At 56.6% G+C, this 17,406-nt stretch overlaps 3 protein-coding genes and 1 long non-coding RNA gene across 6 annotated transcripts in view; 2 read left to right on the forward strand and 2 right to left on the reverse strand.

Moving 5' to 3' along the window:
• Positions 1 to 17,406, reverse strand: part of LOC135405248 (zinc finger protein 271-like) — a 774,083-nt gene that overhangs the window by 526,210 nt on the left and 230,467 nt on the right. The gene's annotated exons all lie outside the window — the stretch shown is intronic.
• The window catches only part of LOC135405670 (uncharacterized), a 215,206-nt gene that overhangs the window by 98,630 nt on the left and 99,170 nt on the right, over positions 1 to 17,406 (forward strand). The gene's annotated exons all lie outside the window — the stretch shown is intronic.
• LOC135405395 (zinc finger protein 239-like) overlaps positions 1 to 17,406 on the forward strand; it is a 669,637-nt gene that overhangs the window by 80,502 nt on the left and 571,729 nt on the right. The gene's annotated exons all lie outside the window — the stretch shown is intronic.
• LOC135405321 (plasminogen activator inhibitor 1-like) lies at positions 613 to 6,934 on the reverse strand. 2 transcript variants are annotated; one of them, XM_064639993.1, is made up of 9 exons: positions 6,155 to 6,932; positions 5,347 to 5,615; positions 4,481 to 4,714; positions 3,801 to 3,995; positions 3,028 to 3,226; positions 2,477 to 2,577; positions 1,919 to 2,005; positions 1,493 to 1,576; positions 613 to 790 (listed from the first exon to the last, which is right to left on the reverse strand). In XM_064639993.1, exons 2-9 carry the CDS (start codon positions 5,606 to 5,608, stop codon positions 753 to 755), a joined length of 1,200 nt encoding a protein of 399 aa, XP_064496063.1. In that variant the 5' UTR covers positions 5,609 to 5,615; positions 6,155 to 6,932; the 3' UTR covers positions 613 to 752. The 2 variants fall into 2 exon arrangements, with proteins under 2 accessions (XP_064496063.1, XP_064496065.1); XM_064639995.1 differs by lacking the exon at positions 1,919 to 2,005 and having other exon boundaries at positions 6,155 to 6,934.

Here is a 17,406-nt window from a genome sequence, read left to right on the forward strand (position 1 = left end):
GCCTGTTTTCAAGGCAAAGGGAAGGGCGTGGTCTGTCGTCATGGCAACAGGGGCTTGTCGACAAGGGCGTGTGGCCTGTAGCTAGGGCAACAGAAACCGAGGAAACAGGGAGGGGCTTCCAGTCGAAGGGGCGTGGCCTGTCACCAAGGGAGTGGCCGGGTTCCAAGGCAGTGGAAGGGACGTGACCAGTTGCCAAGGTGATGGGAGGGGGTGTGGTCTCTTTTTAAGGCAACTCCAGGGGCATGATCTGTCACTATGACAACGTGGCCATGGCCTGTCACCAGGGCAACAAGGAGAGGCTTCCCCAAAAAGGGGACATGGGGGCTGATGGGACGTTTACACCAACACCATGAAAGGGGATTGACCCCAAATCTGGGGCACGATTGACCCCAAATCCAAGATGGGACTTTGACTCCAAATCTGAGACAGAGTTGGTTGACCCAAATCCAAGATGGGACTTTGACCCCAAATCTGGGGCATGATTGACCCCAACCCAAGATGCGACTTTGACCCCAAAAACGGGCCATGATTGACTCCAAATCCAAGATGGGTTGTTGACCCCAAAACCAAGACAGGGGTGACCCCACACCAGGACACAACTGCCCCCACCCCTGGAGCATGGGGGTGACCCCCCAAAATATATTACTCTCCCCAATAAATTACAGCTCTCCTGGCCCCACAGACCCTGTGGGGGACCCCCCAGCTGTAGGGTGACCTCGATGTGGGGTGACACCCTCCCTCCCATGAGGCGCTCAGGGCTCCGTCACCTGCCCCACGAAGAGGATGGTACCTGTGGGGGAAGAGAGGGGTCAGGGAGCCCCCCCAGACCCAAATCTGTGGGGCACAGACCCCTAAAACTCAACCCAAGGGGGATGGAGCCCCCCCAAACCCAAATCCGTGGGGCAGAGACCCCCCCAGACCCAAATCCAAGGGGCACAGACCCACCCAGACCCAAATCTGTGGGGCAGAGACCCCCCCAAACCCAAATCCAAGGGGCACAGACCCACTCAGACCCAAATCCGTGGGGAACAGACTCCTCCAGACCCAAATTCATGGGGCACAGCCCCCCCCCCACATAAATGGGACATGAAACGCCCCCAGACCCAAATCTAAGGGGCACAGACTCCAAAACCCTGACCCAAGGGGGATGGAGCCCCCCCAAACCCAAATCTGTGGGGCAGAGACCCCCCTAGACCCAAATCCAAGGGGCACAGACCCACCCAGACCCAAATCCGTGGGGCACAGACCACCCCTCATAAATGGGACATGAAACACCCCCAGACCCAAATCTAAGGGGCACAGACCCCCCAGAACCACATAAATGGGACATGAAGCCCCCCAGACTCAAATCCAAGGGGCACAGACCCCCCCAAACCCAAATCCAACAGCAACAAAGCCCCCCCCAAACACACCTCCACGCCTCCCAGGCGCCCCTTCCCACCTTGTGTGTGTGTCCCCTGCCAAACTCCCCCACCCCCAAATCCCCAAATACCTGTGGGGCCATGTCGGATGAGGAAGAGGAAGGGCCGATCCAGGATGATTTCCAGGGGAGCCATCCGGGAATAAACAATGGCAGCTGTGGGAAAGGGGAAGCGGGGGGAAGGGGAAATGAGATCCAAGGGGGTCTTGGAGCCCTCTCCAAGCCCACCAGTGCCCCCCAGGGACCCCTAGGACTCCCCAGGGACCCCCAAGAGCCCCCCAGACACCCCCAGGGACACCCTGGAGCCCCTCAAGGACCCCCAGGACCCCCCAGAGACTCCCCCAGGGACTCCCAGGACCCCTCCAAGGACCCCCCAGTGCCCCCAGGACCACTCTGGACCCCCTCAGGGACTCCCAGGACTCTCCCAAGGACCCCCCAATGCCCCCAGGACCACCCAGAGATCCCCAGACCGCCCCAGGGGCCCCCAGTGTCACCCACCGGTGGCTGAGGCCACCTCGGTGCCGTTCTCAGTCACCTCCATCCGGACCCTCTGCAGGGCCTGGCCCAGCACCAGCTGCTCCTCCCCTGGGAAAAGGAGGAGTCAAGGGGGATCCTGAGACCCCCCCAGGGACCCCCAGACCCCCCCAGGGATGCCCAGGACCCCCCAGACCCTCTTAGGACCACTCCAGTGTCCCCCCAAGGACCCCTAGAATGCCCCAGGGATCCCCAGGACCCCCCAAGGACCCCCCAGATCCTCCCAGACCCTCCTCTGGACCCCAGATTCCCCCAGGGACCCTTAGGACTCCCCAGGGACCACCTGGACCCCCCCCAGGGACTCCCAAGACTCCCCCAGAAATCCCTCCAGGGACCCCCAGGCCCCCCCAGGGACCCCCCAGACCCTCCCCTGGACCCCCGAGACCCCCCCAGGGACCCCAGGGCCCCTCCCAGGGACCCCCCTGTGCCCTCCCACTGCCCCTCCAGACCCTTCCAGTGTCCCCCCAGTGCCCCCCAATGACCCCCAGGAGCCCCTCCCATGCTCCCCAGCCCCCCCTTTACCTGAGAGGGGGGTGAAGTCGGCAACCTCGGGATTGAAGAGGTCAAGGACCCCCAAGGACTTGAGGGGGGGCCGCAGGTCCCACATGGTCTCCAGGGAGAAGCTGGAGGGGGTGGGCAGGGGGCGATCCCCAAGTGTCCCCACGGGTCCAGGGGGTCCCTGTTCCCATCTCCACAGTGTCCCCAGTGTCCCCAGGGGCCTGGGGGGTCCCTGTCCTCAAGTGTCCCCAAGTGTCCTCAGGGGTCCAGGGGTCCCTGTTCCCCCCCCTCCTCCCCCCTCAGTGTCCCCAGGAGTCCAGGGGTACCTGGGGGTCCCAAGGGGTCTGAGGGATTCTCTTTGTCCCCAATGTCCCTAATGTTGTCCCCCCAGTGTCCTCCTAGTGTCCCCAGTGTCCCCCCTCAATGTCCCCCCCCAGTGTCCCCAGTGTCCTCAGGGGTCCAGGGGACTCTGTTCCCCCCACACAGTGTCCCCAGCTGTCCCCAAGTGTCCCCAGTGTCTCCAATGTCCCCCCGGTGTCCCCAGTGTCCCCTCCCCGTGTCCCCGGGGGTCTCACCGCGGCAGGACGAGTAGGCGGGGGGCAGGGCTGAGGTTGGTGACCCAGTGGGTGACACGGGGACTGTCCAGGAGGTGGGTGAGGGTGACAATGGGAACATCCCGCTCCAGGGGGGCCACCAGCAGCATGGACACTGCCCCCCCCTCGTACGGGACCTCCACCACCGAGTACGGGACCCCCGCGGGCGTCTCGAATTCCCCTGGAGGGGGTTTCAAGGGGGGGGTCAGAGGGGACACGAGGGGGGCGGGGGAAGGGAGGGGCATGGGAGATGGGGGACATGAGGGGGACATGGTGTGACACAGGTGACACAGTGGGTGACACGGGGGGGTGACACAGGGGGTGGCAGGGAGTGACAAGGGGACTCCGGGGGTAACATCAGGGGGTCCCAGGGTGACACAGAGGGTGACATGGGGGGGGTAGCACAGGTGACACAGGGGGGTGACACAGGTGATGCAGGTGACACAGGTGACACAGGGGGTGCCAGGGGGGTGTCATAGGGAGGTGACACAAGAGGTGACACAGGGGGGTGACACAGGTGACACGGGGGGTGTCGGGGGGGTGACACAGGGAGGTGACACAAGAGGTGATGCGGGGGGGTGAGACAAGTGACACAGGTGACGCAAGGGGTGACGCAAGGGGTGACACAAGGGGTGACACGAGGGGTGACACGGGGAGGTGACACAGGGGGGTGACACAGGGTGACACAGGGACCCCCGGGGTGACACAGGGGGGTGACACAGGTGACACAAGAGGTGACACGAGGGGGGTCTCACCGCAGCGGAACGTGCCCGCCCGGGCCATCATGGGCACGGCGACGTCGCTGCCATCAGCCCTGCGGAAGGGGCGGGCGCGGGTGGCCCGGGGGGAAAAGGGGGTCGCCCACCCACCCCGAAAGAACTGCGCGCTCGCCACCACCAGGCGCGTGCGGGGACCCAGAGCCCCGGGGGGCACCAGGGACCCCAACAGACCTGGGGAGGGGGCGACACACGGGGAGGGGGTCAGGGACACAGTGACCCCCCCCGGAAAGGGACACGGGGGTCTCCACACCTATTGACCCCCCTCAAAAGGGTCCCAGGGGTCTCCACACCCTGGGAGTGGAAAAAAGGGACACGGGGGGCAGGGGGGCGGGGGGGACACAGTGACCCCCCCAAAAGGGTCCCAGGGGTCTCCACAACCTCTGACCCCGCCAAAAAGGGATCTCCCACCCATCACCCTCCACCCTGGGGATCTCTGAACCCATCAACCACCCCCCCCAAAATGGTCCCAAACGCCCCCCACCCCCTCCCCAAGTAACCCAGGGGACCCCAGACCCCTCACCCCCCACTCCGGGGGTCCCAAACCTCCCCCCCCTCCCCTCACCCCCCACCCCGGGGGTACCAAGCCTCCCCCCCCGCCACCCTGAGGGTCCCAAACGCCACCCCCTGCCCCTCACCCCCCACCCCGGGGGTCTCACCCTTCGTCCTCTCCCGCACCCAGGAGTCGAGGAGGGTCCGTGCCCCCTCCCGCCGAGCGAAGTCCACCCGGGCCACGCTGCGGGGTCCTAGGGCTCGGAGGGCCCGGCGGGCGAAGCCGGGGGTCAGCGCGACCCCCCGCCCCACAAAGAGCCCCTCGGCCACCGCCAGGCCCTGCCCGGGACCCCCCTCCAAGGCCCGGCGCAGCTCCCGCAGCTCTGCGGAGACCCCCGGGGCTGGGGAGGGGGAACAAACGGGGTCAGGGAGGGGCGGGGGGGGCACCCACTGCGGGGAGAGGGGGGGAGGGACCTGCCGCCCTCCGCCACAGGGGGAGGGAGACCCCAGGGTGGTCCTTGTGGGGGTGGGGTCCCGCAATCCTATCCGAACATGGGGATAAAGACCCTGTCGATGGAGAAAAAGCCCCGCCCATGGGGACAAAGACTCCCCCCCCATGGGAACATGGGAACAAGGACCCCAAAGTGTCCCCTGTGGGGGTGGGGACCCCAATCTCACCCCAGTATGGAGACAGGGACCCCAAAGTATCCCCAGTAGGGAGAGGACCCCACATCCCCCCCCCATGGGCACAACGACCTCAAGGTGTCCCTCAGGGTGTCCCTCAGGGTGTCCTTTGGGGTGTGCCTGGGGTTCCCTTGGGGTGTTCTTCAGGGTGTCCCCTGAGGTGTCCCCTGTGGTGTCCTTGGGATGTCCCTCAGGGTGTCCCCTGGGGTATCCCTGGAGTGTCCCTCAGGGTGTCCCCAGTGTGTCCATGTCCTCCCCTATGGGCATAACAACCTCAGGGTGTCCCTGAGGTGTCCCTGGTGTGTCCATGTCCCCCCCCCTCCCCCCCGAGTGTGTTTCCCCCCCTCACCGTCAATGCTGAACCCCAAGGCCTCCTCGAGCTGCCTCCGGCCCCGCCCAGCCGTGGCCACCTGGAGGGCCACCAGCACCGAGGTGGCCCCATGGGGGGCCAGGACCACATTGGTGTCCCCTCGGGGTCCCAAAGCTGCCCGGAAGAGCCGGAGCCCGAAATCCGTCACCAACTGAGACACCCGGCCCGGGACTGGGGTGCCGGCACCCGCCAGGGCCACCAGGGCCACCACCAGGGCCACCAGCAGGGATGCTGGGGACATCACGGTCCTGCAGGGACAGGAGGGTCACTGGGGTGGTCCCTGTGAGGACACTGGGGCTGGTCCCGGTCCCGGTGTCAGCCCCAGTCCCAGTGCTGGTTCCAGTCCTGGTGTCAAGTCTAATTCCAGTCTTGATCCTAATTCCAATCCCAGTGCTGCTTCCAGTCCCCAATTCTAATCCCTGTCCTGCTGCTGGTCCCAGTCCAGATCCCAGTCCTGATGTCAGCCCTAACCGCAGCCCCAACCTCACCCCCAGTGCCGCTCCCAATCCTAATACCAGTCCTGGTCCCAGTCCCGATCCTGGTGCTGGTTCCAATGTCAGTCCCAGTGCTGGTCCCAATTCAGGTCCCAGTCACAGTCCCAGTGCTGGTCCCAGTCCCAAACCTAGTTCAGGTCCCAGTCTCAGTCCCAGTGCTGATCCCAATCCTTGTGTCAGCTCCCATTCCAGTCCCAGTATTGGTCTTAATCCCAGTTCTTCTGCTGGTCCCGGTCCCAGTCCCAGTCCCAGTCCCCATCCTGGTGCTGGTCCCAGTCCCACTGCCCCCTCACCTGGTCTCAGTCCTGGTGTTGCTCCTGCTGTCCCAGTATCAGCCTGGTTTTGGTCCCAGTATCAGCCTGGTTTTGGTCCCAGTATCAGCCTGGTTTTGGTCCCAGTGTCAGCCTGGTTTTGATCCCAGTATCCCAACTCTGCTCCTGGTGTTGCTCCCACTGTCCTGGTCTTGGTCCTGCTCTCAATCCCAACAGACGTTGGGGTTTAGTCCTGGTGTCCTGGGATCAGTCCCGGTCGTGGTCCCATTCTTGGTCCCAGTGTCCTGCTCTTGATCCCAGCGTCAGTCCTAGTGTCCCAGTGACATTCCTGGTGTTGGTCCCAGTGTCTCCTGTTGGTTCCGGTGTCCCGCTGTTATTCCTGGTGTCCTAGGGCTGGTTCTGGTGTCCTGATTGCAGTCACAGTGTCCTATTCCCAGTATTCTGCTCTTGTTCGTAGTGTCCTGATCCCAGTCCTGGTGTCCTATTCCCGGTGCCCTGATCCCGTTCACGGTGTCCTGATACCACTCCCAGTGTCCTATTCCTGGTGTCGTTCCCAGTATCCTGACCCCAGTCCCGGTGTCCCGATCCCGATCCCGATCCCGGAGCGGTTCCCGGTGTTCTGGTCTCAATCACGGTGTCCTGATCCAAGTCCTGGTGTCCTGAGCCTGTTGCCGGTGTCCCGTTCCCAGTGTCCCGATCCCGGCTCTGGAGCCGCCTCCGGTCCCGGCGGCGCCTTTAAAGGGAGGAGCGGGGGCGGGGGGAGGGAGGGGGAGCGGGAAGGGGGGTATTTCCACACGTGTCCCCCCCACGTCACCACCCATGTCCTGTGTCCCTTCCCGTGACCCCCGTGACCCCCCATGCCCCCCCGTGTCCCCCCGTGACCCCCCGTGTCCGCTGTGCCCCCCCTCAAGTGTCCCCTGTGTCCCCTCTGACCGCCCCCGTCCCCCGTGACCCCTTGTGACCCCCTTGTGACCCCCGGGGGGGTATGTTTTCACGAGTGTCCCCCTCCCACATGTCACCACCCATGTCCTGTGTCCCTTCCTGTGACCCCTGTGACCCCCCCATGTCCCCCGTGTCCCCTCCGTGTCCTCCCATGTCCCCTCATATCCCCCCTGACCCTTGTGACCCCCTTGTGACCCCCGGGGGGGTATGTTTTCACGAGTGTCCCCCTCCCACATGTCACCACCCATGTCCTCTGTCCCTTCCTGTGACCCCTGTGACCCCCCCATGTCCCCCGTGTCCCCTCTGTGTCCTCCCATGTCCCCTCATATCCCCCCTGACCCTTGTGACCCCCGTGTCCCCTTATGCTCCCTGTGTCCCCCCATGTCCCCCCCATGTCCCCCCACATCCCCTGTGCCCCCCATGTCCCCCTGTGCCCCCCATGTCCCCCATATCCCTCTGTGCCCCTCATGTCCTCCCATGTCCCCCAATGTCTCCCCGTGCCCTCCCATGTCCCCCCATATCCCCCATGACCCCTGTACCCCCCATGTCCCTTCATGTCCCGCCTGTGCCCCTCCTGTCTCCTCATGCCCCCTGTCCCCCCCCGTGTCTCTCCATATCCCCCATGACCTCTGTGCCCCCCATGTCCCCACCGTGTCCCCCGTGATCTCGAGGGTTCCCTGCACCCCTCTCCGCCCTCTCCTTGCCCTCCCCCCCCCCGATGTCACCCCGATGTCACCGGGGCCCCTTCCTGCGGGGTGACGTGGTGGCAGCTGCGGTGACACCGCGGGCAGGGGGAGGAAACTCCGGGGGGTCCGGACGTCTGTGACCCCCCTCACCGGGGTCAGGCAGTTTGGGGTGGTCGGGGGGGGCTGTCCCAGTGTCCCATAGAGACCCTCAGTGTCCGATAGACCCTCAAACCCCCATAGATCCCCTATAGACCCCCACAGACCTCCCAACCCCCCTATAGGCCCCCCAAAGACCCCCATAAACCTCCAACCCCCCAAAAGACCCCTCATAGACCCCTAACATCCCCATAGACCCCCCCAGTGCCCCATAGCCCCCCCAACACCCTCATAGACCCCTCAACACCCCCATAGACTCCCCAAAATCCCCCCCCCCCCCCCGAAAGAATGCTGGAAAAAAGTCCCCTTTTTCCGGGCAATTTTTGCCCAAAATTGGCCATTGTGAGGGCGGGGGGGGGGGGGAGGAAGGAGTAAAGGGAGAGGAATTTCCTCAGGAACCCAAAATCGCCGTTTTTCCACCCAAAAGAGACGTCGCGACGAGAATTATTCACCACGCGGGGGTGGGGGGGGACACGTCTGGGTCACATTTGGACACACGTGAAACGGGGTGGGGGGACACGAGAGGGAGTGTGTCCCACTCCCACGTCATGCGTGTGCACGTTGTCATGGCAACGACACGGGTGTGCAGAGATAGGACCCTCCCGTAAAAAAAGCAGACCTCTCCCAAAACTCCCCCCCCTCACCCAGACCCCCCCAAAAAACCAGACCCTTCCCAAAACTCCCCCCAACAATCAGAGCCCCCCCCCAAAAATACAAGACCCCCCAAACTTCCCCCCACCCAGACCCCCCCCAAAAAGCAGACCCCTCCCAAAACTTCCCCCCTCAGCCAGAGCCCCTCCTGAAACTTCCTGCAACAACCACCCCCCCCCAAACTCCCTCCCCTCACCCAGACCACCCCAAAAGAAACCCAGACCCTCCCAAAACTCCCACTCAGACCCCCCCAAAAAAACCAGACCCCCCCCAAACTTCCCCCAACAATCAGACCCCCCCCCAACCCCTGATCCCCCCCAGACCCCTCCAAACCTTCCCCCCCCCAGGCACCGCCCCAAAAAAAAACCCAGACCCCTCCCAACTCCTCCCCCTCACCCAGATCCCCCCACTGGGACCCCCCCAACAATCAGACCCCCCAAACTGCCCCCCCCGAACCCTGAACACTCCCAGCACCCCTACCCCTCACCCAGACCCCTCCCAGCATCCAGAGCCCCCCAAACTCCCCCCCCTCGGCACCCAGAGCCCCCCTTAACCTTCCTACCCCTCACCCAGACCCCCCCCAGCACCCAGACCCCTCCCAACACTCAGAGACTCACGAACTCCCCCCTCAGCACCCAGACACCTCCAATCCCCCCACCCCTCACCCAGACCCCTACCAGCACCCAAAGCCCCCCAAACTCCCCCCCCATACCCCCAGCATCCCCCCACCTCTCCTGGGGTGACTCAGGTCGGGGGTGACTCACCCGGGTCTTGGCACCTTCCTGTGGAGGCGGGGGGGTGGGTGGGGTCCCAGGGGGTCCCCAGGGGGGGCATCAAGTCCAGCTCATCCCAAAACCCCTCGTGATTCACCCCAAAAATGGGCGCTCAGGCCCCCAAAACCCCCAAACCACCCTGAAACCTCCCAAACAAAAGGGATTCATCCCAAAATGTGCCACGGACCTGGAGCTCATGGGGATTCCCCCCCAAAACTGCCCAGTTCCACCCCAAATCCATACAGATTCACCCTGAATCCACAAGGGTCCACCCCGAATTCACAGGGGTCTGCCCCAAAGCCTCCCTGAACCCCAAAACTGAGGGGATTCACCCCAAAAGCTCCCACGGACCCAAACTCACAGATATTCGCCCCCCAAACTGCCCAGTTCCACCCCAAATCCACATGGATTCATCCCAGAATCCATGTGGATTCACCCCAAACTGTCCCCAGACCCCCAAACTGAAGGAATTCAGCCCGCCCCGCCAAAATTCCCACAGACCCAAATTCGCAGGGATTCACCCCCAAATCCACACGGATTTCCCCCAATGCCTCCCTTTACCCCAAAACTGATGGGGTTCACCCCAAAACCTCCCAGAGATCTAAGTCAGCAGAGATTCACCCCCAAACTAAATGGATTCCTCCCCAAATCCCCACAGATTCACCCCAAATCCCCATGGATTCACCCCAAATATCCCTGTACCCCAAAACTGATGGGATTCACCCCAAAACCTCCCACAGACCCCAAACCTGCCCCCCCAAGTGCTGTCACCTCCCCCCACGGCAGTGCCACCCCATGGAGGGGGGCATGTCCCCATCCCACGTCCCTACCCAATGTCCCACATCCTTATCCCATGTCCCACCTCCCCATCCCGTGTCCCTTATCCCATGTCCCCTGTCCCACATCCCCATCCCGTGTCCCACATCTCATGTCCCACATCCCTATCCCATGTCCCATGTCCCCATCCCATGTCTCACATCCCCATCTCATGTCCCACATCCCCCTCCCATGTCCCACATCCCATGTCCCACATCCCCATCCCGTGTCCCACATCCTTATCCCATGTCCCACATCCCCCTCCCATGTCCCATCAATCCCATCCCATGTCCCACATCCCCATCCCATGTCCCACATCTCATGTCCCACCTCCCCATCCCATGTCCCACATCCCATGTCCCACCTCCCCATCCCATGTCCCGCGTCCTTATCCCATGTCTCCCATCTCCATCCCATTTCCCACAACCCCATCCCACGTCCCACATCCCATGTCCCACGTTGTGCTGGTTTAAAGGTAAACCAGCAAGGGAAAATGAACTCAACTCAAAAGAGAGATTATAAGCCAGAATAACAATTTAATAAAATAATACAATAAGTACGATTATACAAACAATTGGGTTTAACCCACAAAACCCAAATGTATAACCCAGCACCCTGGTATCGGCGGAGGAGTATAGACAGAATGCTCACAGATCAATATGACTGGCAAAAATATCCCCTTTATTAGAGGAAAGACAGCATATATACTGCTAATGACACACAGTTCTTGTTCACACTACATTGGATACGTAAGGAAAACATACTTTGTTGTCCACTGCTAATTGGACCACAGCAGGTGTCCATAAAACTTGATTACCTGCCAAAAGAACTCCTCCTTCACCTTGGCACAAGGCCTGCAGCCATATTAGTGGCGCAGTATTTTTTACTGTCTGCACCCAGCCATGCCAAGGCGAAGCTGACAGAAATGCAATAGAAATTGTTCACACAATTTGCATCCTCCAACACCCTGGGGCATGAACAGAGTGGTGTTCTTTGGGCCCTCTGAGTCCAAAGTAAAAGGAGAGGGGAAAAACCTGTTGGTGAGAGTGCTGGTGCAGTCTGGTCAAGACTGGTGACTGCAGTCCAGTCGAGAGTGGTGGTTGCAGTCTGGTTGAGAGCGGTGGTCTGCAGTCTTCCTCTGGATCCCACGAGTGGTTAAAAAAGTCCCAAGACTCCAAGATTATATATCCTCCAGTTCAGGCAGGAATGCCCAGTACCTCCCTCAGGGTGGGGGGGGGGTCCCTCAATGGACGTGAGGACAAGAGCACCCTCCTATCTCTTAGGTCTCTTAACACCTAGTTTATAGCCTGAGGAGTCAGGCTCTATGTGCAGATGGTGTAAATGGTTCATTGATAACAGTTTCTGGGAAATGGCATGGAAGGCTATAGAATACACAGTTTTGGGTTACGCCCATACAATGATGAACTGGTCCCAGCTGTTCTAACTAGGACACACGTCCCCACCTTATGTCCCATGTCCTATGTCCCCATCCTGTGTCCCACGTCCCAGTGGGCAGAGGACGAGGCCTTGGACCCATCAGGACACGCCCGGAGAGATCTCTGGGGCCTTGGGGTAGTGGCGCTGGCCACAGAACATCCCTGGGCACGGAAAATCTGCAGGGCCCGGAACATCTGCGGGGCACGGAACATCACCCCATGGGGTGGCACGTTCCTGCCACGGGCATTGGCACCTGCCTCATACAGTCCCGGCACCCTCGGTTCTGGTTTCGTCCCTCCCACCTCTTTATTGGGATCAAAGGTTCCCCCCCACATCCCTGAGCGTTTTCTGTGTCATCTTTCCCACTTCCCCCCCATGATTGGCGTTGGATCTTCCCACCAGGCTCTGCCCCCCAGCTCCAGGATCCGGGGGCATGGGGGGTCAGCGGTGGGGCTGCATGGCCCTGGTCTGTGTCTGCCTCCTGGTCACCACAAGAGGTGGGGGTCAGTGGCGCTGGGAGCCCCCTATCCCGGGGATAGGGACACCCCAAAATCATGGGGTGGCACCGAGGTCTTCCGGATTGTGGGTTTGGGGTCGAACAAGCACCAGCTGGGGGCTTTGGGGGTCAATGTGTCTTTGGGGGAGTCAATATGTCTTTGGAGGGGGTCAGTGGGTCTTTGGGGGGGTCAATGTGTCTTTGGGGGAATCAGTGGGTCTTTGAGGGGGTCAGTGGGGCTTTGGGGGTCAACGTGTCTTTGGGGGAGGTCAGTGGGTCTTTGAGAGGGTCAACGTGTATTTGGGGGGTTAATATGTCTTTGGAGGGGGTCAGTGGGTCTTTAGTATTTATTTCACACTCTTTAACAATAAGGTATTTTCCAGCTGGACTTTGAATAAGGTTCCATGGTATAATTGCAAATTTCTATTTCAAGTTAACACTCTACTTCTTCCCAAAGAAATTCTCAGCAGCTAACACCCTTTCATCATCTTGCTCTTTCCCTGATGGCTTGAGCTTGTTGTTCCTTTTGGTAAATACACATTTGACACAATGCACTGGGCAGCTTCTGCCAAGTGCCACTCGAGGTAGTTGTGCTTTAAGAATCTGGCTGTTCAGATGCCCTGAAATGTCTATAGTATTTCAATGGGAAAAAGCTTAAAGATGTACTGTTTGGCACACAGGAAAAAATACCTGCCCAGAGAGCCATGGAAATGTAGGTGCTGCTCACTAATGCCCCTTGACTGGTACAGGCACTCCAGACGAGGTTTTCCTTCCCCTCTCTGATTCCATTCCCACTGTTTTGTACAGACTCCTTGTGGGAAGATTTTGCACTGTACAGTTTGATAAGTTAGTGCAGATGTGTGTTTGCAGGTGTCACGGTTTGAAACCCCCAAAAATCCAATTTCCAAGCCCCCCCTCACAATTTGCTTCAGTGTGAGAGGGTTTTCCAGACATAACCCATCTACTAGCATGGGGAAATTATATCAAAATTTATTACTAACAATAAATACTCTAATACATTATATACAACAATTCTATCTCTCCTATGGTAAAACAATATATATATATACAGATCAAATAAAAGTTCAGAAAGAAAAGAAGAGAATCACTTTCAAGGCAGCACAATCTTTTCCAAGCAGCAGGTTCACTCTGTCATAGCTGGAAAATCTCTCTCTTTCTCTTCATTACAATACAGGGGTTTTTCTCTCACCCCTCGGCCCTTTGGCTCCAGCCGAAGGTCTCTCTCCCATGGACTGCGAAAGCAGGGACAAAGCTCACCTCACCCTAGTCATATCACGGGGTACTAGGCACCCATGACAGTCCCTTCCTCAGGGGGTTCAAGTTCTTCTGAGTCAGAACATTTAGGGCTTTCAGTTCAGTTTTTGTTGATGGAGAGGTACAGAGACAAAGCAAATGATCACTGTGATCAAAGCAATGTCCAATTTATTATTAAAATCAGTTTACTTTTATACAGTTTAGTTTGTTCAGGGTACATGCTCACAAGGTGATTGGATAGCTCAGTCTGTGCATGCCTCTCATGCTTTTAGTTTATTGGACCCGGTTCTTTGTCCACACAGCCTAAGATCATACTTGGCATGCGAAGCCTCTTGTCCCAAGATCTGCAGGTGTTTCATTATCTCCAGTTTCTCAAGGCTTTTTTACTATAAACATATTATGTTCTCAAACCTTATAATTATAAACACATGGCTAACAAGTATAAACATCACATATTTTCACACAGTTTGTCACTTCTGAAATCATGGCAAACAAGGCCTACAGAGTGCAGGAAAAATTGTTCAGAGAAATCTCTCTGTTCCGGCCACAGTTTTTGCCCCAAGCATTCTACCAGAGCTCCTTTGCTCCATCTCAAACTGCCAGCATGGCAAACGGGGGGAAAAGGGAGGCCACTTTCCCCTGCATTCCTTCTGGCCATCCTGGTCCAGCTCCAGGACATCTCTGCATTTCAGGACTCCCTTCAAATGGAAGTCCACCCTCTCCTTCCAAAAGGAGTCTCAAGGGCTTGGGGAAATAAAAGCCAAGTCTCACCCCAAACAGTCTCTACTGAGCTTGATTCTCTGTCTCTCTCCATTGGACAGCTCTGTGTCTCTCAGCTTGGTTCCATACCATCTTTGCTGCTTCCCTCTTATCTTCTTGGCTTTCAGCCACAGCTCTCTGTTCAATGCTGCTCCGCCACCGTTTAAGTGTCTCTGGTTGTCCACTCACAGCAAAGAAACTTCCCCCAGCTCTTGGCCACAGTACTCGGCCCAGTTTAACACTGTTCCGAGTTTCCGCAGCCCCAGCTGGGGTTGGGGGGCCTTGGCCCCCAGTGGGGCTCCCTGGCCCCTCTCTCCTCGTGGTCTCAAAACACGGTTACATCTCCTCCAACTACATAATCACTCTTCTTTTCCGGCCTGCTGTGATATGTTTAATTTTGCAGGGGCACTGATTGGGTCAACACCAAGAACACCACCCCCTGGAGTTATCCACTTTCCAACTCCAGGGGAAACCCCTTTTTAACCCACGACAGCAGGCATGTTCTTATTCTGTATTCCCAGATAACATTCAGTAAACCGATAAAGGGCTTGAGCTTTTTTTTCCCCCCACAGTACTATTTTTATTTATTTCTACAGAACAGCTTGAGAAAATGAAGGTACACTTAGCCCCAGATTACTTGCTGCTGTAAGCACTTTACCTTTTTTTCTTTTCCCCTCTCCCAAACTGATCAGTAACTGTGAAACCCAAGCTCAGGAAAGTGGTTGGAATTCCAGGCCCCAGTCTAGGGGAGGTGACACTTTCAGGCCCTAGGGGAAGAAGCCAACTGCTTTGTTTATCAACATGCAAAGGACAGCCCAGCATTTCTGGTTCTCCAAGCAGCAGCACTGGCAGGGAAGAGAGCTGCTTGCTTGGATGAAAGATGGTTGAGAGAAAAGTAGTGATGGCTCACAGGGGGAGAGGAAAAACGTGTTATTTGGGGGTGTAAAGCTCAGGGGGATGACAAGCTAACAAGGTAGTGGAAGCCATGGGAACAGGAAAAGGAGGGCTTGGAGGAAGACAGACCAGGACAGAAGGAGAGACCATCATGTTTCAGCACCTGAATATCAAATCTTAGGAGATAATGAAGGAAAGTAGAAATGAAGCTAACCTGTCCTTTGGTAAGTTCCAAAATGGCTTAGCTGTCATATTTTAAGGAGGGTGTATTCCAGGGAACTTAACACAGAAGAGTGACCGCATCAAATTACACATGTATAGGGATTCCTTATGGGTGATTTTTATATGAGAGAACACATACACATGCAAAGATTTGAAAGCATTTTGGAATAAAAACTATTGAAAAAGACCCATTTTGGGTATAAATCTATAAAGAGACGCTTGGACAGATACTCAGGACAAACAATAGATTTGCATTTTCATCTTCTGCTCATGTGCACATGTAAATCAGTTTGTAGGACCTGTATTTTGAGTTCATACAGTCATAGAGATAACTATACATAAAGACATCATATTGAAGTTCTGATTTGATCCTAAAATCTATGTTTATCAAATTGTTACTTAAAGATGTTGTAATACAGTACTGTGCATTAGTACCTCTCATTTTAAAACTTGTTAAAAGAGGATTTTTTTTTTGTCCCTGATGTTTCTACAGAGCACTTAAATTTTACTCTGCATTTCAGAGCTTTTTAATCCAGTGCTCACAAGCGAATCTACATCTTGATGACAGAGTTCCCATTTAACAATATAGACAGCATAATGCTACTGGTAATGAAGCTTTTACTGCCTGCTTTTATACTGTAGTCTGAGCTGTAGTTTTGCTGTGGTGGTTCCGATTCCTAAACTTAAATGTATTTATACCATGTCTGTAGGAAGCAGGCCCAGTCTTCACATAACAGTGGAATCTCTCTGCTGTTAACATACACAAACATGTCTATTGAACCTGTATATTCTGGAATTTGGTTCTGTTGCTGTATTTCATTTGTGAATGGTCTTACTGCATTTTGAGAGTGTGCACTGATTTCTTTTGATCTAAAAGACTGCCATTTGCATCATGTTAGGGCTCCAGTCACAAAAGATTTTGAAAGAGTTGAGCTGCATTCTAAGAAATTGTCTTTCCAGTGTTTGTTTTTTTTTTTTTCCTTTTTTTGGCCAGAAAAACCCTGCATCTGTTTTTGCTGGTAGGGGCAGAAACACTTTGAACCTGGAAAATAAGTATGGTAGCTTAGTCGTAATTTTAAGTAAAGATAGCAGCTTTTGAGAGAAAAAATGCATTCCTAATTCATTACAGATTCTTTCAACACGGACTTATGTGAGTATGTTTCAGTGTAAAGTGTCTCTAAATTTGAGTATGGTTATTGTGTTGGAACAAGTTTAATCAGGGACCTTTCATGTGACAGAGAAGAACAACTCTGAGCTGGCTCTGAGCGGTGGTTGCTGGAACCGGGCTGGGTGATGTTTATGCAGGCGTGCCCACAGGGCTGTGTGTTTAGTGCACTTTCGGTTCAGCAAAACTTGCTTTACAAAAAAACTAAACCCCCAAACACTGTCGAGGTCTGAGCAGCCTCCAAGATTTACTAATGCAGAGCCACGACAGCGCAGCCCTTCGCTCATTAAAATGAGGTTGAGTCAGTGCACTCCAATCCCTGCACACTTACAGAGGAAATGGATCAGTTCTGCAGCTGTTATTTCTCTTTCTTATATCTAAATACACACATCTAAACATCCAAATATTCGCACAGGATGTAGATATTTTATATATAAATATATATATATATCTGACGACGCAGCTCTAATCTGTATGGGAATACACACAGAGCTGTATTCGCTCCCAGTTTCACCCAGGATGTCAAGGAATAGATTTGAGCGCTCGTTTTGTCAGGAATGCCTTTTTTTTTTTTAGCTAAGTAGAAAAGAAGGCTTTACATTTTTAAATAGTTAATTACATAGTTTTTATGGTTTTATATATCATATTATATATACATAATCAAATTCCGGCCCGCCCGCCCCCTCCCCTTTCCCCCAAAAGCAACTCGCAATACTATGAAAAATTGAGTTACCCGGAGGCTCCGGCAGGCTGGGCTTGGTGTTATTATGGTTTGTTTTCCCCCGGCGCCGAGCAGTTCCAAAGGTGAGGGAAGCGGCGGCCAGGACAGCGCGCCGGGAGCCGAGCCCGGTTGCCGCCCCGGCCAAACTCCGCCACCGGCGGCGGCGGCGCAAACGTCAATCCCCTACCTTTGCGGGCAATCCTTCCCCGGGAGCCTGCCAAGGGACCCGCCGAGGTTGGGCCGGGAGGGAAGGCGAGCAGGGAGGGACAGGGAGGGAGGG

This window comes from Pseudopipra pipra, chromosome W (assembly GCF_036250125.1).
Source record: "Pseudopipra pipra isolate bDixPip1 chromosome W, bDixPip1.hap1, whole genome shotgun sequence".
Classification (NCBI taxonomy): domain Eukaryota; kingdom Metazoa; phylum Chordata; class Aves; order Passeriformes; family Pipridae; genus Pseudopipra; species Pseudopipra pipra.

Bases quoted from the DNA above. Each gene is read 5' to 3' on its own strand.
- LOC135405321 (XM_064639993.1), bottom strand. From the start codon at position 5,608: ATGTCCCCAGCATCCCTGCTGGTGGCCCTGGTGGTGGCCCTGGTGGCC. The intron at 2,578-3,027 runs GTGAGACCCCCG...CACCCCCTCCAG, and splicing joins CGCCTACTCGTCCTGCCGCG to CTTCTCCCTGGAGACCATGT. The intron at 1,577-1,918 runs GTGGGTGACACT...CCTTTCCCACAG, and splicing joins CGAGGTGGCCTCAGCCACCG to CTGCCATTGTTTATTCCCGG.